Here is a 26,690-nt window from a genome sequence, read left to right on the forward strand (position 1 = left end):
TAATGTTATAAGGTCACGTGTTGTTGATATAATCAAGAATAATTTTGCACGGGAGAAGCCCCCCTCCCCAGGTATTCGTCAAACATCCCAAAAGCATACTCACCTACACTCTAATGTGGCCGCAGCTGTTGGTCTGGGGGGGGGGGGGATGATGGCCAGACTGGGTTTTCCCAAAAATACAATTAAGGGGATGACGGTGGCACATTGCACCACCCAGATTTCATTCTACCGTCGTACTTGACATTCATTGCTTGTTTACAAAGGCCTCACACTTTACCCCAGTTGCCTGTACGGACATCCTTCGGAGTGTCGAGTCGAAATGGATGCGAGATATTTTGTTTTGTTTTTTTTAATTTATTTAACAGGTTATTTATGTTTAACTTTAATGAACAGGAATTGCAACAAAAATCAGGTACCTAACGTGCCACGTTGTGTTTCCATGGTGACGTCTGTCAAACCATGAGCCCTTTCCATATAATAGGTGTAACAGAAGGAGATGTTATTGATGATTCGTTCCAGCTGAGATAGATTGGAATTCTTATAATGAAACTCGTTTTCACCATCCAGTTCAATACCCCCATGGAATAGCGAAAGACGGACTGGAGAAAGAAGCACGAAGAGGGCGTTGAAATGCAAGCACAAAGCAAAAGGGAAAAAAAGAAAAGCCAGGATAAGAAAATAAATGAGTCAGCCATTTAATGTATTTGTGGTATGAATGGATCCACACATATGTCCAGTCGTACATGTATTTGACAAAAAAACATTCATTCAAGAACAAGCATGCAGAGAAAGCGAGAGGAGGACACCTGCGAGAAGCTGAGGGGTTGTCAGGGTGGCCATTCCCACTGCCGTCCCCACTTGCAGCAAGGTTTCCTGCAATAGGTCCTCTCTCTGTCTCTCTGACAATCTCAAATGGTAAACATTTAATTCCCCCCCCCCCCCTTTAGCAGAATGTAACACACCAGTTTCCCAACCAGTGAAACTACACAAGTGCTGAGATTGAAAAAAGACTGAGATGAAAAATCAATATTCGATTCCCCTTGTGCCCCCTAAAATAAGCACGGTGTCGTACCTCGCTCCCAGGTGCATCGGAGCGCAGTAGCTGCTCGCTGTGCAGCTTAGCTCGCAGGCAGGAAATGTAACGCTCGCAGAAATCCTTACACAGCTCAGCTACCTTCTCAAGCTCAAGCAGATGAATCCGCAGCACCTGGATGGCTTTCACCATCTGATGGAAGAGGAGAAGAAGAAGAAGAAGAAGAAGAAGAAGAAGAAGAGGAGGAGAAAGAGGAAGAAAGAGAAGAGAGAGGGAGGAGACAAGTCATTAGATTTAACAATTCCAAAACGTACAAACCAGAATTCGGAGCATTACAAAGACAGGGAAAGACAGCCGAGGTACACGTCAGCTGATGCACAAGGAGGTTGCAAAAAGGACAACGAAGCGTTACTAACGAGGTTGTCTATCTCAGGTTCATCCGAGAAGAAGGCACGCTGCTCCTGCTCTTGTCTTTGGACAAAGTTTTCGATGTCCAGATCGAAGGAGGCCGAGGTGACGGTCTCCGCTCCGCACGTCGCAGCCTCACATTTCTCAAAGAGCAAAGCAAGTAGCGGGAACAGTGGATGTCTGTGGGTTGGGTCAGAAAGATCACACGACGTCATCAAAGTTTGGAATGATATTTGGTGATCTGTAAGCAATCAAGTGGTCCCAGTCGGTCGAGTCGTGGGTCGATGATTGACATCCGTGGGCATTTTCAAATGATATCAAATCCGGCTACTTCTGGCAACTGAGTCGCAAGCATGTCTACGGAGGTAAGATGCCATAAAAGGGTGTTGATCGTGATTTGGCATGTCTTCAAGCATACATCACACAAATGTAGCCATGCAGGGTCTAGCAATTGAATACCGGTAATTGCAGACCACAAGTACCCCAAAGTTTTACAAAAGCTTGGTGTTTCTCACACTAATTTTATATATGGAGGAGAAACTCCCAACCTGCTCCACATCTCCCCCTTTCTAAGATGTGCTGCCGTTGAAACTGTTAATGTCAAGCAACTTGGTTTTGGTGACAGCCAGGGCATTGACCGATAACTCGGTCGAAACATTTGATCAGTCAAATCAAAAATCAGGTCATTACCACCCAAATGTACGCCAACTGTGTGCTGGTGCATAAGAGAGTAGGAAATACCTATAAACAGCTCGTTTGTCCCTTTCCACCTGTGCCTCTGCACCGGTGCAAGGGATGTGTGGGGGAGATCGAGCGTCGGGGGGAGATGGAGGGAGCGAAGAGGGAGCCGGGACGGCAGCTGCCTTCGGAGGCTGGGAACATGAGAGAAAATGCAAAAAAAGGATAATTATACAGAATAATCACCTATTATCAGATGTAGATTATGCACCGACTGCATATTCAGTGCAGTACAATGTATGACGGGTTAGAAAAAAATAATATTGAAAAACAAACAAACAAATGAGAAACATATCAGGATGGGATCCCCCCCCCGCCCCCCACAAAAAAAACCAAACGACGGAGGAATGACTTGACAGTCCTTTTTACGGATTGCCATCATGACATCTTTTGACGCGATCGACAATAAGAGATTATTTTTTAAAAAATGAAACATCGCACATTATTTAGCCGAGCACGGGGATTTGGGTAAATAATTCGAACGCAGGCGAGAATAAAATATAAATAGCAATAAAAACAACTGTGTGCGGTTCAAACAACAGTTCCAACAAGTCTAGGCATGAATCGGTAGGGCGCGATGCTTTAAAATGACTCCATAAACACAGGGACACAGCTGTGCTTGGTGTCCTGGCGCGGAACAACCTGCGACCGGAAAAACCAAAAAAAAAATAACTAGGCCATATAGATTTGCTGCCAAGGTGAGGTGTGTGAACAATTCAATGTGATTAACCTCGATTTGTCATCTCGGGACAATTAGCACGTATTTCAGGGCTGGGTTTGCCGCACAAACTGTGTGAGATCACGCGCGTATGGTTTTGGACCAGAATTGCACAATGAGTTTTGCAACGCGTGCACTGATGATGTCATTTCAGGATGAGCTACCCACAATGAGCACGATCGACTATGGAAGACGGGCGACCGCAGACGTCCCGTAAGGCCTGCAAAGTGGGATAAATGGCCACGATACACCCTCTCGGGCAGCAGAGACCGATGAAACGATGCACCGAAAGATGCAGAAACGCACAAGGTTCTTCGCCCGGTGAATTCTTCCTCATTCTGAAGATAAGATCCAATGCGACTCTTCAGATGAAATGACGTCCTTACGCTGTGCGTTCACACTGATCGAGACAGCACTGCAGGAAGGCTTTATTAATAGTCACATCAATGAAAGTTTTGCAAGCATTTGACAAGGTATAAAAGCCCGAAAATACAAAGCTCTTAATAGTTGTTGTTATTGTTGTTGATTGGCCCTTGTCAGTTCAGCTCAAACAGGCACCGAGATAGCCGATCAATCTCCCAGAAGAGATCCAGAGATCCCTTACATCAAAGATGTTGTGCCCTTGCCTTCGTCGAGCCAAGACCACACAATGTTCCATGATGTTTGTTTATTGTGCATGGGGCGGCCTGGCAGAGGTTGCAGGTGTCGTCGAGTCTATGATTGCACTGTAGAAGCTGTGGGTGGTGTCCACAGCGGAGGTGTGAAAGGTGAACACGATTATACCTGGGGGATCAGGCGTGTCTGAACTGGCTCTGGAAGTTTCTGCAATGTGACTGTCGATTGGCACAGCCCCGTGTAAATACATACTCAAAAAGAAAATATTACCATTCCGAAGAGCATCAGAACAACAATGATCACATGACACTACCTGAAAGCAACAATTTCCAAATATTGTCCATTGGGAGGCTTTTCAAATGCACATATTTTAGTTCCCGATTCGATCTCAACCAGGTAGTATGTTCCACAATGCATGTATAATAATGCGAATGATACCTGTGCCGAATCTGGACGTGGTGGATGGAGAGGCTGAGAGCATGGTGGAGAGGGTGGAGAGCCACACTCCATTCTGTATTATCTGTCAAGGCACAGGCACTGTAGAACACCAATGATCACATGACAAGACATCTGTAGCTTTGTCTCAAATTCTTCGGTTCATCGTTTATATCCTTCATGTTTTACCTTTTGGGGTGATGCCTGTGATCTGCTTTCAGTCACTTTCACCCAAATTTCATCAATTTTGCTTTAAAAAAAAAAAAAAAAACACATCATGGGATTGTTCATGTCTACAAGCAAGTTCTAATAGATGGGACAGCCACCTTTACCATCCTCTATAATACAGAGTCTCATGCTGACACACCACCATCCAGCACTGTTAATGGATGTTCTTCCATCAGGAATTGAAATCAGGAGCAGAGGTTTCAGCGGCTACCACGCTATCAATCAAATGATCTGCAACCAAAGAAAGAAAAATATATTACACGAAGCAACTGGGATGGCACTCGGTGGAGCGCATACCTCGGCCAGGCTGAACAGTTTACGTTTTGTGTCCCACCGACAGGCCGGATCGGAATCCGGACCTGAACCAAAATCGAATCGGCTTGTTCTCATTACCTACCCAACTCACCCACCAAGTTTTGTCGTAAGCCATACACAACTTGTTGAAATATGCTATGTGTAGTTTTTGGCCCCATCTCTCATGATGGTAAAGAATCATTTTTTTTTTTTTAATTTTCATCTCATATCCGGATCTTCACCAAAATCGAATCAATTTGTCCTCGTCACACACCCAACCTGTCATCCAAGTTTTTTTTTTCCAAATCCGTCCATATAACTTTTTGAGATATCCTGCTCACAAACAAACAGACAAACGGACGGGGGTGAAAGTAATGGAAGTAAAAAAAAAAAAAAATTAAATAAATAAACCACAAAGCTCCTGCTGCTGTTACCACCAAACCACTTGATGACATCCATCAGTCGTATGTTGTTGGATACATCTGGAGTTACATGCATTACTCAGAACCATAAAAGGATACTTCACAGCTGGCAGGATACCTACTCTTCGCGAAGGGCACCGTGGGATCTTTAACGTCCACCAACTAATGCCGGCAGACGGGTCCTCCAGTTTAACGTCCATCCGAAGGACGGCAGACAGATTGATGAATCACCCCGCCTGTGAATCACCAAGATGACAGTTTATACCCAGGGCCGAGATTCAAACCCAGGCTAGAAAGTTCAGAGGTGAGTAACAGGGTAAAATGTTCATCCAGGGCCGAGCCATCTTCATTTCCCAGCACAACATGATATGGTAAAATAAATACCCGAAAGCACATGGCAAGAAGGTAAAGCAAAGGTTAAACATCTGTGTCTTTGTCTCAAATTCCTTGGTTCACATTTTTGTAAAGTCACGTGATCGGGAGTCAAGACAGCCCATGGAAGTATCAGAAAGCTAAAGCACATCTACAGAACTCACAAAAAACCAGCACGCCGTGTACGGGTGCCATGCTTCCCATCATCGAGCCATTTCCATAAGCAAATTAGGTCTCCACCGTGGCATATGGAGAACTGGAACTGCAATCGGTCGAGCACATGCCTCCCTCCACCAGGCTGAACAGTTGACGTTTTGTTTCCCACTGATAAGCTGGATCTGTATCCAGACCTGAAGCAAATCTAATCGGCTTGTTCTTGTCCCCGACCCAACTGATCCACCAAATTTTGGCATAACCCAACCACAAAAGCTTTTTGAGATAAAGTTTGACAAAAGTATATCATTCTTGGCCCCATCTCAAAATGGTGACGAATCACTTTAAAAACTCTCAGATCCGGATCTTCACCAAAATCGAATCAATTCGTCCTTGGCACACACCCAACCTGCCCACCAAGATTCGTCCGAATCCGTCTAGTATTTCTTTGAGATATCCTGCTCACAGACAGACAGACAGACAGACAGACAGACAGACAGACAAACAAACAGGGGTGAAAACACAACTTATCCACAATATCACAACAGCCTCATGTACACACAGCAATTAACAGCACGGGATTGGCAGCAGTCTCAAAGGTCCTTCGCAGCGGAGTATACGAGTTAACGAAACAGGACAGGATTCTGGGAATTTTCACGGACACATTAGCTAGAACAAGAACACTTGACTACTGCTGCTGTTGGCCAAGAGGCCTATTTGGTGGAACTGCCAATTGCCAAGCTGGGAGGATGGCAAAGCTTACATGATTGGAGGTCGCAAAGCAATTGGTAGCTTCTGGGGTCAGCACTCTGCCGTAGCATCGAGTTACACCCAGATGTTATCAGTTTTGAGGACCAATGAGGTCATGGGTGAAGGAGCGACCAAGATGGAGGAGCCCCAAACGAACATCTACGTATTGGGAGGCACATATGTACGACAGTCCTAACTCGGTATTTAAAGCAACTGTCTCAAGTGCTCTGCATGAGCACATGAGAACTTGTACTTCAACTCTAGAATCCTCCATCTAGTTCCCAAGGTACGCAGAGAGCAAGGAAAACAAAGGAAACTGTGATCGTCACCATCACTACTGCACTCCGGTAATAGATCGAACCATTCTCATCAAATCCGCAGAGCGTCTCTCCCCCGACAACCAACTCAAATGCTCTTTGACGATTCAGGCAATGACAGCAACTGCCCGAGCGAGACCCTCTGAGACGGACAGCACAGACTCTCACAGATATCTTCCACAATGACCGCAACTGTCCCTGAAGCATGACTGATCTACTCTGATTGCACTGGTTCCACCACCTTCACAGCACTACCCTTTTATGTTTGTAGTTCTCGCCTGTCGAACGTCCCAGCACTTTCGACCAATGAGGGAGTCTGTCCACCCATACGAGCCAATCAATGGCCTTGCCCCCCTTTGCCCCGCCAAATCACACCGCTCTTTGCGAGGTGTCTTGGTCTTTCAATGCAGTAAACTTTGCAACGTGGTCACCATGTTAATATGGGAAGTTACCAGAATGTGCAGAATTTACTTGTATTCACCTCGGGAAGAATGAGAACAAGGGGAGAACACGGGAAGGAGAGAGCATGGGAGGAGAGTTAACAAGATGGATACAGTAACAAACTCTCAACCATAGAAGTGGAATGGAAAACTGGGAAAGAAGCAGAAATGAAATTTTTTAAAAGAAAAAAAAACAAAATAAAAGGGTGAGGGAGTGGGGGGTAGGGGGTGAGACAACCTGGAAACCCAGAAAGAGGTAGGAGAGGGTCATTGAGGACAGAAAGGACCATGGGTATAGATGGGGGATAACCTGAGATGATGGTTCCCAGCTGTCTCGAAACTTTGGAGGGAGGAATGAGATTGGACAGACTGAGAAAGTTTGTTCCACAGGTGGGAAAGAAAAGAAATGAATGAGTAGATTTGAGCAATGAGTGGATTTTGAAAGCTTCACCAGAGTGGGTTACTGGAAGAAGGTGTGTACCCTGCAGAAACCTGGGGAAGGGTAGAGGGTGCAAGCCAAGAAAGGAAGCGGTAAAAGACAGAGAGACCACCAACCTGTCTTTCCATGATGTCAAGCTGAGAAAGAAGTGAGGCAGGGGGAGCCAGCCCAGAGGGGAGAGCAGTACTCCATCAAGGTGCCGATGAAAGCCCTGTAGGTGGACAGGAGTTCAGGTGTGCCAAGGAAGGACATTGTATGACATCTGGCCATTTGGAGGCCATCTTGGAAAAGTGGTTTACCCAAGAGAGATCACGGCTGATGATAAGGCTCAAAAGTTTGAATGACTGAACTTCTTCAAAAAGTTTGTAAAAACTATTAATTCCATGAATCGCTAAAAACAAAGAACGAATCAAGTTATAAATCCGAAACTTCATGTACCAATTATAATGTAGCTCCACGTTATAAATGTTACATTTCATCATTAATATCGTGGTAGGGCTGCATGGTGTTGGTTTAAGTTATTGTTGTGGGCCAGGTGCGGTAAATTGTTCGGTGGCGGTAAACGACCACAAGGTGGAGCAGTGAAGTCGTCTCCCACTGAACACCCGGAATTTAGGTCGTGACTCTCGGACAACTCCGAAGGTCACGCGTCCCTTCGTGGACCGTGGACGTCAATATTTTGACCGCGTGACGTAGGGTTAATAGTCTCGATCTCCAATATACCTAAGTAACCACGCAGTCTTGCTACCGGGGAAACCACACCCTCGGTCGGCTTTGTCCGAACCGAGTCGCTGCTACCGACTCGGATCCGGCGTAACCGAGCGGAAGTTACCAAAGCCGCGCCGGACCAAATGAACAATTTACGGCACCGACAGCCTCACTAATTCTCAATACGCACCGTGCTGGGTCAATGGGAGAAAGCACAGAAAACGAGCTGGAACATTTAACACGGGGGTTTATTTATAAACAATAATCATGGAGGGAGCACACAAGAGCAGAGTTATCTGAATAACAGAAATGCAGACAATGTACAGGGAGTGAAAAGCACTTAACAGTTCTACTTAAAAGACTGGCGCCACACACACACACACACACACACACACACACACACACACACACACACACACACACACACACACACACACACACACACACACACACACACACACACACACACACACACTGGCCGCAACCTTTATTTGGCCCTTCAGTTCGGGAGGGAAAGGCGAGCTGAGGGAAGGGGCCTATTCTTGCACCTGTCTGCCTCGTGCGGTCTGGTCGAGCTTGTCCGGTGGCGGGACTCGAACCTGCCACAAACAATGCAGCACCAAGCACCAGGGCCCAGGAACGACGCAGTGGACGCCAGCCAGCACGGGAATGGACCAGACGAGACGAGCACCCGCGGGTAGACGAGAACGCCAGCAGGCAAGACGAGGCTTCTTCTCTTTCTCCTTCCTTCTTGACGGGGCGAACCTTTTTGACGACGGCTCGCCACCTACACTTATCCTTCCCCTCCCCCACGGGTCGAGGGAACTGCTCTGAGGGACTCGCCTCCGGATTGGACGAGGGGTTGGCGGACGACTCGTGGCCGCCCCTCATTGGTCGGGCCGAACACTCCATCTGGCTGGGCGGGGCCGTCCCTGAGGTGGTCAGCCTCCTGATTGGACGAGGAATCTCGGGGGGTGTGTCGAGGTAGCTCGGAGGTCCGCCCCCCAAAGAGGCTCCGTAGTAGCTTTCGGCACACTGGCCTCCCATTGGCTGGGGCATGCGTGCGATGCTCGTCCTTCGCTCATTGGCTGGAGGAAACGTTCCATGCCCTTCCTTGGGGCGGAGCCTCGATCTGATGCGATGGAGGCTCCGCCCACGCCTTCAGCCAAAAACATGTGGGCAATGGCGACCGGGTTGAGTGAGGGATGGTGCCGTTGTTGTTGTTTCATCGATGTATAAAACCTGACTATAAAATAACTCGTAGCGCACACACTAAATTCCCATTACACACAGGGGATGGATTCTAACTAGACACATACTTATCGAAATAACTGAACTACGGGGACTCTGGCTGTTTGTGTGCAAATGGCTTCCAGATTCGCAACAATATTAGGGTCTTGAGTTGAGCCCCTTCTTTTTAACGTTTAATTAACATCAGGTGGGGTTGACTCAGCCTGCCATCCTTCCGAGGTCAGAAAAATAAGTACCAGTGGTAACAGGGGGCACTGCATCAGAGGTACAGCCACGCCCCAATAAAATGATGCAACCAGCAGCCACAGGCTGCACACGAAAGCTGTCTCGAGGTACAGGTAATGATGCAGGTGAAGTTGTTTCCTTTGATTACCTCGTTTGGTCTGTTCCGTGGTAAACAAATTAATAATTAATGTGCACATTTAGAGAGGGGGAAAAGAAACTTTCACCAAGTTCAGTGAAAGTTCACCTGGAAATGTTTATAATAAATATTTATTTTTATTTCACGGCTTGAATCGATCCCGATTGTTAACCACATCATAACAAAGTTATCCTAAATACGAACTAATCCTGTAATGATGATGATAATAACAATAAAGTACAAAACAATAGCCTTTGTCCTCCATCCCAAGACCTTCCATAATGTAATAAATAATTAAACACTGCCGGTTCGATGTATATTTATATATCTCAAGGATAAATTAGATTACCTTAATCGTCTACATCGTGGTTCGAACCAAAGCCTAAAGGTACAAGTGGAATAAGTAATTAATGAGCAGAAATAAAAAGTGCGATTGATCGAAAAAAATAAATAAATAAATAAAACATGACGTCACAGACATCATTTAAATATATAAATAAATGGGACGACTGCGAAAGCGTTTTCATTATTTATTTTATACGTAATTTTTTTTTTTATTTCCATAACCATCGCCATTACGGTTCAAGCCTAGGCCTAATGTCAGACACCAGACGTAGAAACTGGTGCTATAGATAAAAAGTAAATTCGATGTAACGATGTGACATCATAAACAATGGGAAGGAATAAATAAATAATGAAAGCGGCGCGAAGCAGCCTGACTGACGTCCCTACCTGCTGCCAATCTTCGTCACACTGACAGCCGGCGAGGGCGCCCGCGCCCTGCCCCAGCCAGGCACGCAAAGGCAGCTCATGAATATGTAGTAGCCTATCCCATTGGCCCTTGATAATCATGAATATTAATGAGGCATTCTCATTGGTTGGAAGATATTACTATGTATCAGAAATGTAAAATTATTCATGCTTTCCATGATAATGCGCCGACAAGCCACACCCTCGCGTGGCCTTACAATGAGCGCTGGGCGATCCCTTATTAATATTAATATAAGAAGGCGTGGCCCTGATCCCACTAAAGCCACGCCCTCCCCGCCCCGTTATTGATGATCACGCTTTACGTCTTTCAATTTCTGCTTAATATGTATAGGGGGCTTAAAAGTGATCTCACCATTGACCAATGGGTTTGCCGGATTTTCGGTACATTTTTTTAGAGGATTCTTTTTTTTCATGTTAATATGTGCGAAAGGAGCGTTTTGTGATTTGTTCAAATCGAGCTGACGTGACGTGTCTTGAACGCGCGGCTGAGGCCTAGCGGGCGTATTTGGGGCGTTTTTTGCCTAGAATCAAACGCGAGAAAATTTTTACTATTTTTCCGCGCATTTCGTACCGTAAATGTCCGCATTTACCCAGTCGTTTACTCCGAGTGGCTGCGCTCGGATTCGGCTCATAATTCGCTCGTGTAAATACATTTTTATTGCATTAATGTGCGTATCGTGTTCGTGTAAACAATATTGGCAATTTCATGATTGCCTTTCCGATCAGGTACAAACCGTTGCGTTTTATTCCTGTTCCGGGGCCTTCCGAACGATTTTTGACATAATTCGATGTAGATTGGGCTTGTATAGTTGTACAGTTATAATACGTATTTATCACGTTGATGCACTGTATTCGTATAATTGCACATCGTTCGTATTCTGTCGCTAAACGCCGCGTCTTACGATCTGCATGACACTGCTTTTGCCATTCTGCAGCCCTCGACGATCCATCCGGTTTACCATTGTACAGTACACTGTAATGCCAATGCAAGCGCATTTGGATAGGTGTCGTAACGGGAGGGTAAAGTTTTCGTGGCAGAATGTACCAACAAACGGTGGCAGGGTGTACCAATAACAGTGGCAGGGTGTACCAATAACAGTGGCAGGGTGTACCAATAACAGTGGCAGGGTGTACCAACAAACAGTGGCAGGGTGTACCAACAAGCGGTGGCAGGGTGCATCCCCCCCCCCCTCCCCTTGTGATGAAGATCAAATTGAACCACAGATACACACACAGATTTATCAGCGAAGAGAAAGAATGTTCACAACACTTTGATTGTTGTTAAGATGGTGCAGTGTGCTGTTTCCTTGGCTTGAAAAGGCACCACATGTACTCGAGTGCCAAGCATGCACATTGTATACTCGCTGCAAGTTATTGTTGGCACGACCAGTTTGGCAGGTTGCATGTGAGCGAAGTTTGCCTCAACTTAATATCATCAAACATCGCCTCAGGAATTCCATGTCATATGATCGTCTGTAAACTTTCATGTTGATGTTCAGTGAGAGTGATATCCACACATTCAACCATCGATGTGTCTAAAAAAGAGGAAACTTCGTCTGTGCTCTGAACTATATGTGACCGAGAAGAGATTGTTTGACTTCAGTTTCTTGCAAAGCCCCAGGTCAAAGTCGTGGTGGTGCGTTTGTTCTTATCCGATATGTGGACAGTTTGCTAAAATATTTTTCCTGTGCTTCTGGGAGGATTCCATTGAAACTTTCTCTTCTTCGTTCCACTTCCCTGTTGATAAGTCGACATTCGGCTGAGGTGCTCACACTCACCTCCAAGCTGTGTAGCCTGGATTCGAATCCCAATCCAGCTTTGAACCGTCATCCCAGTGTTTCACAGACAGGGTGATTCATCCATGTGTGTGCCATTCCTTGGATGGACGTTAAACGGGAATCCCGTCTGCCGACATTCATTGGTGGACGTTAACGATCTCATGGTGTCCTTCGCAAAGAGGAGGCGAGGTATTTCCAGCAACCTTAACGAGGACTAATTCCTGCCCAAACCAGCAGAAGGCACTGCATCAACTGCACAGCCACGCTCTCAGCCAATGATGCTACCCCATAGCCTTGTGCTACATCCGAATGATGAAGACGATGTGAGAATCCATTGCAAAGACGTAATCTTTGTCCATTGAATGTCGTTCATCGTTCAAATTGATTTCCTCATCGCTGCCAGACCACAGTTTGATGTCTGTGAGTCTGTCCTTTTTCTTCCGTCCATTTTTGGTTGTTAGCTAATCACCACACACACACACACACACACATACACACACACACACACACACACACACACACACACACACACACACACACACACACACACACACACACACACACACACACAGCAAAAAGAGGTGTTAAGCAATTAATTTGTGTCCATCCATCTGTCTTGTCAGTTTATAATTGAGGAATAACTTATTTCAATTGATTATAACATTTTGAACATGAATCAGAAGACAAGTCTGTTGTTTAGGAGTACTTTGGCTCTGGATTCGTTCCGAGCGCATATGCGCAGAGAGGAGTGAGATAATATTTTTACTTTGTCTGCCTGCATGGCAGTCAAAAAGATGAATAAATCATTCCGAACAACAAGCTTACTGTTTTTAAGGACGTCATAAAGGACACAAACAACAAGCACGAATCGCTAATGTAATGTGTTCCATCGTAGTCCGTCAGGTCCGGCCCCAAAATTGAGCCACCGGTATCACTCGGAGTGGCCAAGGTCCATGGGTATCATATGAAAGCTCTGCCATTCAGGAACACATTTCTGCCTGGTAGCAGTCTGTAAGTAGTAGCTTTCACCCTGAAATATGATGGTTAACAGATCGCCCATTGGTTCGAGTTTTAACAATATGTGTGTGTTGTACAGACGTACTGTTGCGAATTTGGAAGCTTACTGCACACAACAACCAGGTCCTATAGATCAGTTATATCGGTAAGTATGTGTTTCTAGGTAGGATCCCGTCCTTTGTTTAATGGGTGATTAAGTGTACGCGCGCTGCGAAATTATTTTTTAGTTAGGATTTCTTCACCACCAACAACAACTACAGCTACTACTACTACATCCACTACAACAACGCCACCTTCCTGCACTCGACTGGTCGCCATTACGCACGTGTTTTTGGCTGAGGACGTGGGCGGAGCCTTCGTCGCCTCAGGTCGAAGCTCTGCTCCGAGGAGGGGCAGAGACCGTTTCCTCCAGCCAATGAGCGGAGGGTGAGCACCACACGCGCTCGAGAGGCCACTAACGTCCCTAACGGCCAATCGGGAGGCCACCACAAGTCACCTGACAACCCACCGTCCAATCGGGAGGCGAGTGGTGGGGAGAAGAAGCCCCTCCCTCCAAAAGAGGAAGAGTGTGGTTGTCGGGACCGGCGTTTGGTAGACGGAGATTGTGGCGTTTTGCCGAGCAGCCTGTCATCGTGTGTGAGACATTTCTTGTGGGAAAGGACATTTCAATTCAGACATTTCCAACCTGGCATCCAAAGCCAGTGAGTGGTTGGCGACGAGGGCTCTGCAGACGGTCGTAGTCGTGGACTTGGGGTCGTGGGTTTGAGTACCACCATGGTAGTTTGAGTTGGTGTGACCACACGAGACAGGACAGGTACCCCGGCCCGGCCCTACCGAATAGACCCACGGAGTCCAGTTCTTTTGGGTGTGTGTGCGTGTGTGTGGCCGTGGGCCCCGTATTTAAGTAGGATTGATTAAGTGTTTTTCATTGTACATTGGTTGCATTGCTTTTATTCGGTTGTAACTCTGCTCTGTGTCTCCCTTCCCGATTATTGCCAATTATGAATAAATCCCTTTTTGAAATGTTCCAGCTCGTTTCTGTGTTTCTTTCATTGGCTTGGCACGCTGTGTATTGAGAGATAGCGAAGGTAAATTGTTCATTTGGTCCGGCGCGGCTCTGGTAACTCCGCTCAGTTCCGCTGGATCCGAGTCGTTACCTGCGACTCGGATCGGACAGCGTCGGCCGAGGGTGTGGTTCCCCGGTAGTTAGACTGCGTGGGTATTTAGGTATATTGAAATTAGGCAATTAACCCTACCCCACGCCGTCGAAGTATTGGCGATCACGGTCCTTTAAGTGACCCGTCCGCTCTGGAGTTATCCGTGGTGACGACCTATAAATTCCGGGTGTTCGGTGGAGCCGTCTCTACTGCTCCCTCTTGCAGTCGTGCTCGCCACCGATACCCGGCCCCACAACAATACTAGGCTTCAGAAGATCACATGTAAGCTCTTGCAAACAGTTTATTTTGCATTTACAGCCACCATACATGACACTGTAATCATCATCATCAAAATGAAAATAACTTGACTTTTCATCAAAATAAATGAACATAATCATGGAAATCATAAGCATCATCAATTGCAGAAGAACAATGAATAAATATCAAGTTCATCGACATTGTCAGCATCATCATATGCTTGGTGTTGGCTTAATGGTTAGGGTGGTGGGCTTTGTTGTAACGTCCTAGGATCCCGAGTTCAAATCCCACTTGCTGTTGAATTAATACCAGGTGGTGTTGACTCCGTCTGTCATCTTTCCGAGGTCGGCAAAATGAGTGCCAGCTTGCTGGTATCCTGTGGCGGAGTGGTGACCCATCCAGGATTGTGCCCAATAGCTAAGGCAGCTTAGGAGACTGCTTCGGCAGCACCAACGCTCTGCACAGAGTATGTTCCCAATGGATGGATGGATCAGCGTCATCATGCACAACCATGTCCTCTTCCTCCTCAGATGGCTGGTTGTCACATGTCTTTAGTTTGCAGAGCTTGGAGCACCTGCGGTTATTCATCAAGCGGGTGCACCCAGGCAGTCGGCATGACCTGGAACAGTCACAGGAAAGGAGTTCTATTACAGCTTCTGGAGCTGGTGAACTTTCTAACCAGTCAATTTTAAGTTTCTGCTTGCCATCATCTTCTTCATATTTCCAATCATGACCGTTTAGTGATGGGATGTTAAGTCTGGCTTCAAGGCTCCTTCTCCATACGGCAGTTTGGTAATTTGCTCAAAGGATGTGCTTGTGGAGGGCATCCGTGCAAGGTGGCACCTGGTGAGGATCGACTTGGCCATTTTTGCTGGTGAACAAGTGGTAACGCAGCTCATTTACATTCTTCACACTGGACTTGGTGGCATATAGTTGGCAGGCGAAAGCCTCTAACCTCTCAAAGAGTGATGGAGATGCCGTCCAGTCTTTTCCGATCTCTGTGAACATGCACTGAAGGTCAGAGTTTTTCTTTCGTATGTTCAAGGAAGTGATCTTGCCACGTCCAGCTCATATGCTGACACTGTCACATTCAGTGAACGCATGCATTCCTATTAATGCTTTGCAGAGAGACGATCCGAGCACAGGCATGATATTTTTTTATGTCCATGTATTGTGACCTTTCCTGGGATCCATATTTCAGATACAGAGTTGTAATGATGTCTTCTGTGAAGGTCAGTAGGAGCAGAAACTTCAGTGTCATCAGCTACGAGTACAATAGACCGGAAGCCTTGAACTGCTGCACGTGCTGCATGTAAAATGAGTCGCGTATCTGCTTCTTCTTGTGAAGAGCAGAGCTCTGGGAGGAGAACACTTCCTTCATGTGTGATTTTGAAGCACTTCTCTCCAGAGGTTATGTAGAGAACCTTTTCTCTTAGTTGTTCTGTGTATTTTGGCTGCTTCCACTCTTGTACAACAAATTCAATGAGACTGGTCTTGTTTGGAGTTGCTGAGAGAAATTTCTTCCACTGGACTACTGCCTGCTTTGCTGTGATGCTCTTCAACTGTATAGATCCAGTGTTTGATTGTCTGCCGTTTCTTTCCACTTCTTTGATGGAATTCTCTCTGTACGTGTCAAAGACGATATCAGTAGGAGAGGACTGAGAAGCTTCGTTGACAGTCTTTGAGAGTATGAGAGAGGCGATGTCACCAAACATCTTGCACTCACTTTTTGCCTTGTGCACAAGTGCCATCCCATCAATGAGACACACAAACTCTGACTGTATGAATTCCATGGGTGAGATGTTTTTCCTGAGTTCCTTGGTGAGGGCTCATTCCGTGTCATTTCAGCCGGGGGTTGCGGTGACCCCCTCAGATTTTTCTGAAAAGATTCTCAAAGCTACCTTAACATATATGAGGAAGGTTTGCCAAGTTATAGCTCAAAATTCCAAGTAGTGTCCGAGATATGGCCCTACAAACACCCGAGGGGTGTTTCAATTCTGGCAGTCGTGAGTTGCAGATTTGTATCTTAAGAATTTTTGCAGGGCTCTAAATTCCAGGGTTTTACAAACAAAGTTCTGAAAATTCACAAAAATGGTGCCTATAAGTGAGGCTTTCAGAATCTGACATCAAAAATGTTCTACTTGAAATACTTTTTAAGATAAGTATTCTCAAAAGTAGTGATTTGTAACATGCAGTCAAAAAAAATTGAGTTTTCAAATTGCTGCCAACAGTCAGTTTATTCATCATGAAGAATTTTGTTGCCTGATTTACATAATCTAGTGACTGGATCATTTACACAAGAAAACTGAAACCTTTTGGAGCAAAATCTTTGGTGCTATAGGTGTCTGAACTTTGCTCCAGACTCAACGACACTGAAATTTACCCCGGTTTTACCCCAAGTGTTCACCATGTTGACAGTTACACAGCTCTATTAAATTTTTGTCACTTAAAGACACATACATAGGCAAACTGTGGTAGAAAATTCAAGAGTTGTTCTCAATCCCTTCTATTTTTAAAAAGGCCCACTATTTAAAAAAAAAACATGTTCGATGAAAGATGTAGAATAAAAGCAATAGGTGTGCTTTTGAAGTGGAAGCCATGCCAAACATTCATAAGTTGGCACCACAATGATCAAATTACTTTAATTTGGCTCACATTTTTTTTAAAGGATATTTTAGTTTAAGGCCGCCGCCAATCTCAACTACAAATTAAGACACATAATGTGATCATAATAATCACCATTATAAATATTCATTTGCATATCTAATTGTATATATACTTAGTGTACATTGTATGAAAGTCTACATCCATTTGTAAATGTAGGTACAATATCTGATTAAACTTTTTTTTTTCATAATTTCATATCAAATTGTTTGGACAAATGTACTTGGATCCATTGTACAAAGTGAACAGTGATTAGTTTTATAATTGCCAGGATATAATAAAAAGTAACAATGAGCATTGGCAGTTACTTCAGGGCTGTGTATTAGGTTAAAGCCAAAATAAGATAGAGTTGTGCTTCATGCCTAACTTTGGAAATTATTTTGGTACACTTCTTTAAGCTTTACTAAACTGATTTATATATTGTTAGATTCCACATAAGTCATACTTCCTTACAATATCTTTATTTTTTCTATATGTTTGTTAGTAAAAATAATATTTTTAAAAAAGTAGCTTTTGGGACTGCAGAAACATTAGAAATTGATGCATTTTTTTATAAATTTTCGTTGAAATTTAGAGCCCTCCATTTAGAATTTAGTGCAAAACAAAACTCTGGAATTTAGAGCCCTCCAAAAATGATTCAGATACAAATCTGCAACTCGTGACTGCCAGAATTGAAACACCCCTAGGGTGTTTGTAGGGCCATATCTCGGACACGACTTGGAATTTTGAGCGAAACCTTGGCAAACCTTCCTCATATATGTTAAGGTAGCTTTGAGAATTTTTTGAGGAAAATCTGAGGAGGTCACCGCAGAATTTCATTTTTTTGGCTGAATTGACACGGAATGACCCTGAGAGCTGATTTGTTGGTTTTCCTTGGTGTGCCATCTGCAGTGGTTAGGAACAATGGAAGTGGACCCAAGGGATTCTTCAGAACCTCTCGCATGTCAGGCTGTCTTGTCTGTGCCATCACCAGCATAGTGCTAAACAATTTACTCGTTGATCGTAGAATGATTTCCTATCCACTGCGAGATTTTAATCTTGTTGTTTTGTTTACATCAGTGAAGGTTTTAAGCTTCAGCTTTGGAAGCCGGTCATAGGAGGATCACTTCCTAGACAGTCTTCCTTGAAGGCATTATATGCTGTCGGACCACGTGCCTTTGCTGTTAAAAATATCTGTGGTAACAAGCTCTCTGGCTGCAGTAACATTGCTAATGTTGATGAGGTCTTGTGATTCTGTGAAGGGATTTTGCAAGGTCACTCACTGATGGTGTCCACTAGTGTTGAAACAGCTCGTTCATCCTTTGAAATATGTGATTGTTGCAACTCAGCATGTTGTAGATCAGTGTGATTCATGGAAAGAATGTCTCTTAAAAAGCCTGACATGGGTGCTTCTATACTCTGCAGTGAGATAGTAACGAGAGACTGCCTTCGTATTCAGGCTGAATCTACAAGTTCCTCCAGGGGTCTTGGTGTCTTTGGTGATGGTCTCCTCAATTGTTTGGTCAATAGGTATCTTGCCAAAGGTGTTTTTAGGTCCAATCTGTGCAGAAGACATTCCTTCCATAAACTGCTGATGAATAGCTGGATGCCTCTTTGGCAACTGAGACATTTCTGCATAGTAAGCTGTCAGGTAACGAGCTTAGTTGGTTTTGTCATAGGCAAAGCACTAAGGAATACATTCATGAATGTGTGCCATGTGCAACTGCCACCTTCCCTCGATGCATGGATCAAGTCAAGTAAAACACTCACCATGTCGACATAGCTCATCCAGTATTCAGACAATGGGCCGTTGTTGTGTCTCAATTCATCAAGATAGCTCAATAAGTGGTGCAGCAGTGTCTTTTTCTGCTCATTTTCCAGGGTTTCTTGAAAAGTTTTCTGTGTGATATCATCATGCAGATCACGTAGCTCTTCTAGTCCTGCTTCCAAGGATTCCATGAGATTGGGGCAATTATGTTACATCCACAAAATGAACCGTTTCCAAGACAGGCGATGCAGTGCTTCATAAATGTACTTGTGGGTTGTGACTGCCCTGTTATAATGACGACCTTCCATCACATTGGAAACCGAGCCTTCAGTAACACCTGCTTCTATAACAATGTTTTTAAGACCACCGTATTGGAATCTTTTCCCAATGATTAAGAGGAAGTTTAGAATGGTGTGGAATGTGCCCACTCTCAATATCACATTGTCATATTTCTCAGCATGTTTCCAAGTGATCTCAGTAGCCTTTGCATACAGTGCTTGATCAAATACAAGAACAATCTCATGAAGGCTGAGATGCTTTCTGATACTGACTGACTGACTGGTTGAGTATTTCATACACAGCAGACATGTTTGTGGCTGGTGCATTGATCGTTGGAAGATATCCTATATTGTCCTGTGAGACCTGTATATCCCCCCCCCCCCCTTGGTTAAAATTTTGAATCCAGTCCAACCCATGACTGTTTGATCATCGCTATTGACCTGTTTTGCAAGAAACCAAATTAGATTCTAATTCCAACATGTTTGTGTGACTTCTGTAGAATCAGCATCAATGGTTTTCAAGATGCGAGGTCCAATTCTTTCACCAGAACTATAAATGGGTAAAGAAACATCTTCGACACTGAGGGTCCGCTTCTTTGACTTCTCAATCTCAGGCAAAGGTTTTTTTTTTTTTTCAGTGGAAAGGGTCCAAAAACCTTGGGCTGAACTGTTATGCCATTGACCCGATGTGATGTCCCTTCCCCAGTCAAAGTCTCTTCTCATCTGTCAATGTTGTTCCATGCCAAAGTGGTAAAAACACCAGGCTGAATGTTTTCAGGCAGACAAACAGTTTCATTCGTGGCAAGTAATCTTCCTGAGGCAAAGAGCAGTCTCATTTTCTTCAATGACTGTGTGGGACACACCATGTCTAAGTCGATTTAACATCTGTATAACTTCTGTATTTCCTGTCGAAGTCTTCACTGCCCATGGAAGTAAAATATGCTTTGGTGGAACTTGAGACCCACAACTGACAGCATACACCAAATCTTGTGAATAAGGATCCACCGGCATTTTTATCCATTTCGTTGGATTCTTTGGATTCATTTTTCCACTCAATAAAGCAAATAGGAACCCCTGAACTTCTTTTGGCACTTTGGAGGTAGATTCATCCACGGCAGAGGGGAGGAATGGCCCCTGCCTGGTCATTCCTTGAGATTTCATCACTGATCTGAGATGCGAGGCTGCTTTTTTCAGTGTATGGCTGACGTCTGTCGACATACTATGTAAGGTTTCAAGTTCTGTTTTCAGCCTCACATTCTCTTCTGCAAGGACATACTTGCTGAGAATCTCAGGAAAGCCAAGCAATTTTCCTTTGCTGTCAGGAAATATGTGAAGAGTATTGTCAAATTCAGCCTGTAGTTTTTGACGTATATGCTTTTTGGTAGAGCCTTTAATTGCAGACACCTCATGAACAAGCATATATGTTACTAGAAGACGAGTCGGCTCGGTTAGTGGGACAATCCGTGGAGATTGAAACAAGTTTTGTCCTATGTGCTGGAAGAGTTGGTCATACGGTGTATCTTCAGCGAGCTTGTATCGAGCATCATTATCACTTTCCGCTGTGTCTTCTTTATGAGCTGGGTTCTGAAGGTCTTTGGTGTTGGTGTAGAGCCTGTAGCATGATTTATGGTACCAAGCCTCAGCAGCAACTAGTTCTTTTGTTGCCACAGCAGCAATACGTGTGTCCTGTCTCTGCATAGCGATGTTGCGAATCGTGACATCAGCTTGAACTTTGTCAGTGGTTCTCCTGTTCGTGTTCCTTTAACGTACTTTGAAGTTTTCCCAGGTGGACAGAATATGCAAACTTTATCCATCACAGTTGAGCTTGAAGATGATATTGACTGATGCGAACATATTCGTGTTTTTTTTTTTTTTGCAACTTCATCTTTCTTTGTTGCCTCAAGTTTCTCCAAGTCCCTTTTCATAGTGAAGAGCTTCCGACATTTCAGATGATGGTGTACTTGTGGTAACTGCCCTTCTTGTGCATTTTCTGCAGTTTCCAGAAAAGTAAGATGCTGTCGTACCCGAGCAGCTCGTTGGAGGGAATTCCAGGATTCCGGATCCCTCGGTGAAGTGAGACCAGAATGTGGATCCTCACCAGTCATGTGAATGATGCAAATCCTTTCCGTGCTGTCCGTTTTTGAATTGACCGAAAAAGAAATCAAGCGGCATTCGAAATAATCACGGCAATTTCTGATGTCGAGAAACTATAAAGAAGTCAGGAATCCTGAAAGGAAAAGATATACTGCTGAGAAATGTCTATTTTATTTTCTACATTTTAGGAATTAAAAAAATAGCATTTGGAGGTACCAGCAGTGTGTAAGCTTTCATTTGGTACCTTATTTATATGTATATTATATTCGGTCATATGCCTGGTGTTGGCTTAATGGTTAGGGTGGTGGGCTTGGGATCCTAGGATCCTGAGTTCAAATCCCACTCAGCTGTTGAATTAATACCAGGTGGGGTTGACTCTGCCTGTCATCCTTCCGAGGTCGGCAAAATGAGTGCCAGCTTGCTGGTATACTGTGTCGGAGTGGTGACCCACTCCTGATCCTGATCCATAGCTGATCCAGGATTGGGTCCAATAGCCAGGAGGTCCAAGGAGGCTGCTTGGGCAGCACCAACGCTGTGCACAGAGTATGTTCCCAATGGATGAATGGATGGAAGTGTCATTATTGTGTGTTCATGCAACCCAGAATGGATATCCCAACGAATCTTGAATCATTGCTTCGGTGGCAAAACCGGTCCGAGTTAAAATGGAAGTTATGGGTCAGAAATCTCCAAGAATCACGTGTTTTGCCTCAAACATCTCTGCCCCTAACATACCATGCCAGCAGCTTTGTGCCTTCAATGCTCGTGTTGTCGGGCCAGGGTGGCCGTGGCCCGTGAGTGGGCTGGTCCCGGGTGCTCACCGGGGCTGTTTATATACCCAATTCGCCCCTGTCCTTGTGCATGTCTCTCAGAGGTCAGATTGATTACATGAGGAGCAGTGGGTGTCATGAACTAGTGCGATCCATATTGAACCTGATCCTTCAAGATATTTTGGCCTGTTCCACGTCTTCATAGCCTTTCTACAGAACTCAATATGATCCAGTGGAACTGCTCATACCAAGCCCACCCTTTAACCTATTTTGGGCTGTTTATCGTTCCCAGTCCAACAGCAGAATCTTATGGGTTCCACTGAAGTCTGCACACCTCATGTTTCTCTATTTATAGTTGTTTATCGTTCCAAGACCCTCATCTCCTTATCGGTTTCAAGTCTTGCTGACTCCAGCAGAGTGCGTGTGTGTGAAGATGGGGAGAGATAGGTTCCTCTCCCCTTCCCGCATGATGGGATACGATGTTTTGGTATTGGTAAAGTATTACACAAGCATATGCCAAATATGGAGCCTTCCATGCTAATACGAATTAAATACAAGTAAGGTTTAGCTCGAGGTCGACCTTGAAATGTTTTCATCTCTTTCATGGAGTTGGAGTTGAAAACATCTCAGGTGGTAACCATGTTATGTCATTTCAGGTGGTAACATGTGTCATGCATGCCGCAACACACCTGTTCAGGCTCATTGGTGTTGTCAGTTGAAGGCATGACGGTGACCTCGATCATGTCTGAGAAGGTGGAGACGATTGGAACATGGACACGATGTCATATCAAAGGGCGATTTAACGACATACCGCTTGCATGGGGTGGACAAGTTGGATGCAGAAGGAAACTCCAAGGAGGGAAAACTGGATAATTGGAAGGAAGAGGGATCTGGATGGGGTCAATGAGGGCAGAAAATATGTTGTGGAATTGGGGATGATCTGAGATGGTGGTGAACAGCTGTCTTGAAGACCTGGAGGGGAGGAGGGGATTGAAGAGAGTGTGGAAGTTGATTCCATTGGTGGAGGAGGGGGGGTGGGGTGGGAGGAACGAATGAGTGGAGATGAGCAATGATCCTGGATTTAGGTAGTGCCACCAGAAGGGGGTTGATGGTGGACTGTGTGTGTGTGTGTGTGTGTGTGTGTGTGTGTGTGTGTGTGTGTGTGTGTGTGTGTGTGTGTGTGTGTGTGTGTGTGTGTGTGTGTGTGTGTGTGCATGTGTGTGCCCTGCAGAACCCTGGGGAAGTGGTGGCAAAGCTCAGAAAGAGCACATGGTGCATGACCAGAAAGGAGGGGGTAGAAGACAGAGAGACCACCGACCTGTCTGTGATGGCGTAGTGATAGGCCCATAGACAGCTTCATCACGGGAGATTCCAGTAATCTCGAAGGTCTTCATTTCCATGGCGTCAACCTGAGCAAGATGTGAGGCAGGGGAGCCAGCCCAGAGGGGAGAGCAGTACTCCACCAAGCTGTGGATGAAGGCCTTGTAGGTGGATCGGAGTTCAGGTGTGCCAAGGAAGGAAGGGCATTGTACAACGGAAGATGCCCATTCAGTGGCTGGTTTTGGAGGCCAATGTTTAAATGTGCTTTGCCCAAGAAAGATCACAGCTGATTGTAAGACCCCGGAATTTGAATGATTTAACTTCCTGAAGAGGATTGTCAAGAAGGTAAATAGGAGGGTTTGTCCTTTTGGAGAGATATTGTGAGATTTTACCATCTTGTGATTATTTTTATTTTTTTCTCAAGGTCTGAAGAGAGGGTAGAGGTTGCAGCCTGCCTGTCTGAAGGATGAGAGATGTCACTGCAGAGATAGAGAGGATTTTTCAGAGTCAGAGAGAACATTGATGAAGATCAGGAATAGGACTGGACCTAGAATACTGCCTTGGGGCACTGCAGCCTTGATGGGGAAAGGAACTTTAGCCATTTTGGGAATACCATTCAGAACAGAAGTGAAAGATCCTTTAAAAATGTGGTCCATTATTATAGGAGAGCAAGTAGATTAAGTACCGGGTGTATAAATATAAGTAGTCGATACTGGATGACCATTCCTACATTTTAGTTAATGGGATTTCTTTAGTGTAAAGTCTTAGGGAAAAAGGTGCTCATGTATTGTTGGGAGGGCAATGGTGTAACGAGGTAGATGGATGATTCAACACACGACATGCTTTGTGAACCTCAGGGTGCACGATCACAAGGCAAGTGGTAAATGACAATGTCTAAAGTTTGCTGTTGTATCACCTCCAGGAGGTCTTCGTTAAACTGTGTATTGGAGTCCACAGTGAGAGATATTGTGGATGGCCTCAAGGAGATCTTCATTAAACTGTGTACTGGATGTCCTGTAGGTCTTCTTTAAACTGTGTACCGGGGTCTATGGTAAGAGATATTGTGAATGTCCAACAGGAGGTCTTCATTAAACTGTGTACTGGGATCCAAGGTGAGAGATATTGTGAATGTCCTCCAGGAGGTCTTCGTTAAACTGTGTACCGGGGTCCATGGTGAGAGATATTGTGAATGTCCAACAGGAGGTCTTCGTTAAACTGTGTACCGGGGTCCATGGTGAGAGATATTGTGATGTCCTCCAGGAGGTCTTCGTTAAACTGTGTACCGGGGTCCATGGTGAGAGATATTGTGAATGTCCAACAGGAGGTCTTCGTTAAACTGTGTACTGGGGTCCATGGTGAGAGACATTGTCATGTCCTCCAGGAGGTCTTCGTTAAACTGTGTACCGGGGTCCATGGTGAGAGATATTGTGAATGTCCAACAGGAGGTCTTCGTTAAACTGTGTACCGGGGTCCATGGTGAGAGATATTGTGATGTCCTCCAGGAGGTCTTCGTTAAACTGTGTACCGGGGTCCATGGTGAGAGATATTGTGATGTCCTCCAGAAGGTCTTCGTTAAACTGTGTACTGGGGTCCATGGTGAGAGATATTGTGATGTCCTCCAGGAGGTCTTCGTTAAACTCTGTACCGGGGTCCATGGTGAGAGATATTGTGAATGTCCAACAGGAGGTCTTCGTTAAACTGTGTACCGGGGTCCATGGTGAGAGATATTGTGAATGTCCAACAGGAGGTCTTCGTTAAACTGTGTACCGGGGTCCATGGTGAGAGATATTGTGATGTCCTCCAGGAGGTCTTCGTTAAACTGTGTACCGGGGTCCATGGTGAGAGATATTGTGATATGAATGTCCAACAGGAGGTCTTCGTTAAACTGTGTACCGGGTCCATGGTGAGAGATATTGTGATGTCCTCCAGGAGGTCTTCGTTAAACTGTGTACCGGGGTCCATGGTGAGAGATATTGTGATGTCCTCCAGGAGGTCTTCGTTAAACTGTGTACTGGGGTCCATGGTGAGAGATATTGTGATGTCCTCCAGGAGGTCTTCGTTAAACTCTGTACCGGGGTCCATGGTGAGAGATATTGTGAATGTCCAACAGGAGGTCTTCGTTAAACTGTGTACCGGGGTCCATGGTGAGAGATATTGTGATGTCCTCCAGGAGGTCTTCGTTAAACTCTGTACTGGGGTCCATGGTGAGAGATATTGTGAATGTCCAACAGGAGGTCTTCGTTAAACTGTGTACCGGGGTCCATGGTGAGAGATATTGTGAATGTCCAACAGGAGGTCTTCGTTAAACTGTGTACCGGGGTCCATGGTGAGAGATATTGTGATGTCCTCCAGGAGGTCTTCGTTAAACTGTGTACCGGGGTCCATGGTGAGAGATATTGTGATATGAATGTCCAACAGGAGGTCTTCGTTAAACTGTGTACCGGGTCCATGGTGAGAGATATTGTGATGTCCTCCAGGAGGTCTTCGTTAAACTGTGTACCGGGGTCCATGGTGAGAGATATTGTGATGTCCTCCAGGAGGTCTTCGTTAAACTGTGTACTGGGGTCCATGGTGAGAGATATTGTGATGTCCTCCAGGAGGTCTTCGTTAAACTCTGTACCGGGGTCCATGGTGAGAGATATTGTGAATGTCCAACAGGAGGTCTTCGTTAAACTGTGTACCGGGGTCCATGGTGAGAGATATTGTGATGTCCTCCAGGAGGTCTTCGTTAAACTGTGTACTGGGGTCCATGGTGAGAGACATTGTCATGTCCTCCAGGAGGTCTTCGTTAAACTGTGTACCGGGGTCCATGGTGAGAGATATTGTGATATGAATGTCCAACAGGAGGTCTTCGTTAAACTGTGTACTGGGGTCCATGGTGAGAGACATTGTCATGTCCTCCAGGAGGTCTTCGTTAAACTGTGTACCGGGGTCCATGGTGAGAGATATTGTGAATGTCCAACAGGAGGTCTTCGTTAAACTGTGTACCGGGGTCCATGGTGAGAGATATTGTGATGTCCAACAGGAGGTCTTCGTTAAACTGTGTACCGGGGTCCATGGTGAGAGATATTGTGATGTCCTCCAGGAGGTCTTCGTTAAACTGTGTACTGGGGTCCATGGTGAGAGACATTGTCATGTCCTCCAGGAGGTCTTCGTT

The 26,690-nt window shown here is 45.2% G+C and overlaps 2 protein-coding genes across 12 annotated transcripts in view; both read right to left on the reverse strand.

Moving 5' to 3' along the window:
- The window catches only part of LOC147011409 (homeobox protein PKNOX2-like), a 50,213-nt gene extending 27,109 nt beyond the window's left edge, over positions 1-23,104 (reverse strand). Inside the window, exons 1-7 of one of the 11 annotated variants that reach the window (XM_085858049.1) lie at positions 10,415-10,440; positions 4,991-5,127; positions 3,951-4,023; positions 2,183-2,313; positions 1,450-1,621; positions 1,073-1,225; positions 807-873 (exon numbers count right to left, since the gene is read on the reverse strand). In XM_085858049.1, coding sequence (XP_085714175.1) covers positions 807-873; positions 1,073-1,225; positions 1,450-1,621; positions 2,183-2,313; positions 3,951-4,023; positions 4,991-5,091 — 697 coding nt within the window. In that variant the 5' untranslated portion in view covers positions 5,092-5,127; positions 10,415-10,440. Of the gene's footprint in view, positions 1-806; positions 874-1,072; positions 1,226-1,449; positions 1,622-2,182; positions 2,314-3,950; positions 4,033-4,136; positions 4,198-4,314; positions 4,964-4,990; positions 5,405-5,427; positions 8,424-10,031; positions 10,105-10,414; positions 10,527-22,902 lie in introns of those variants that run through there. The other 10 variants (XM_085858052.1, XM_085858050.1, XM_085858053.1 and 7 more) reach the window with 10 other exon arrangements.
- On the reverse strand, positions 14,695-21,213 carry LOC147011410 (uncharacterized). Its single transcript, XM_085858060.1, has one exon. It carries the CDS (start codon positions 21,048-21,050, stop codon positions 20,145-20,147), a length of 906 nt encoding a protein of 301 aa, XP_085714186.1. The 5' UTR covers positions 21,051-21,213; the 3' UTR covers positions 14,695-20,144.
- Positions 23,105-26,690: the final 3,586 nt, after the last annotated feature.

The sequence above is a fragment of the Eptatretus burgeri genome, chromosome 15, assembly GCF_056783735.1.
Source record: "Eptatretus burgeri isolate ZD-2024b chromosome 15, Ebu_testis_v1, whole genome shotgun sequence".
In the NCBI taxonomy this organism is placed as follows: Eukaryota; Metazoa; Chordata; class Myxini; order Myxiniformes; family Myxinidae; genus Eptatretus; species Eptatretus burgeri.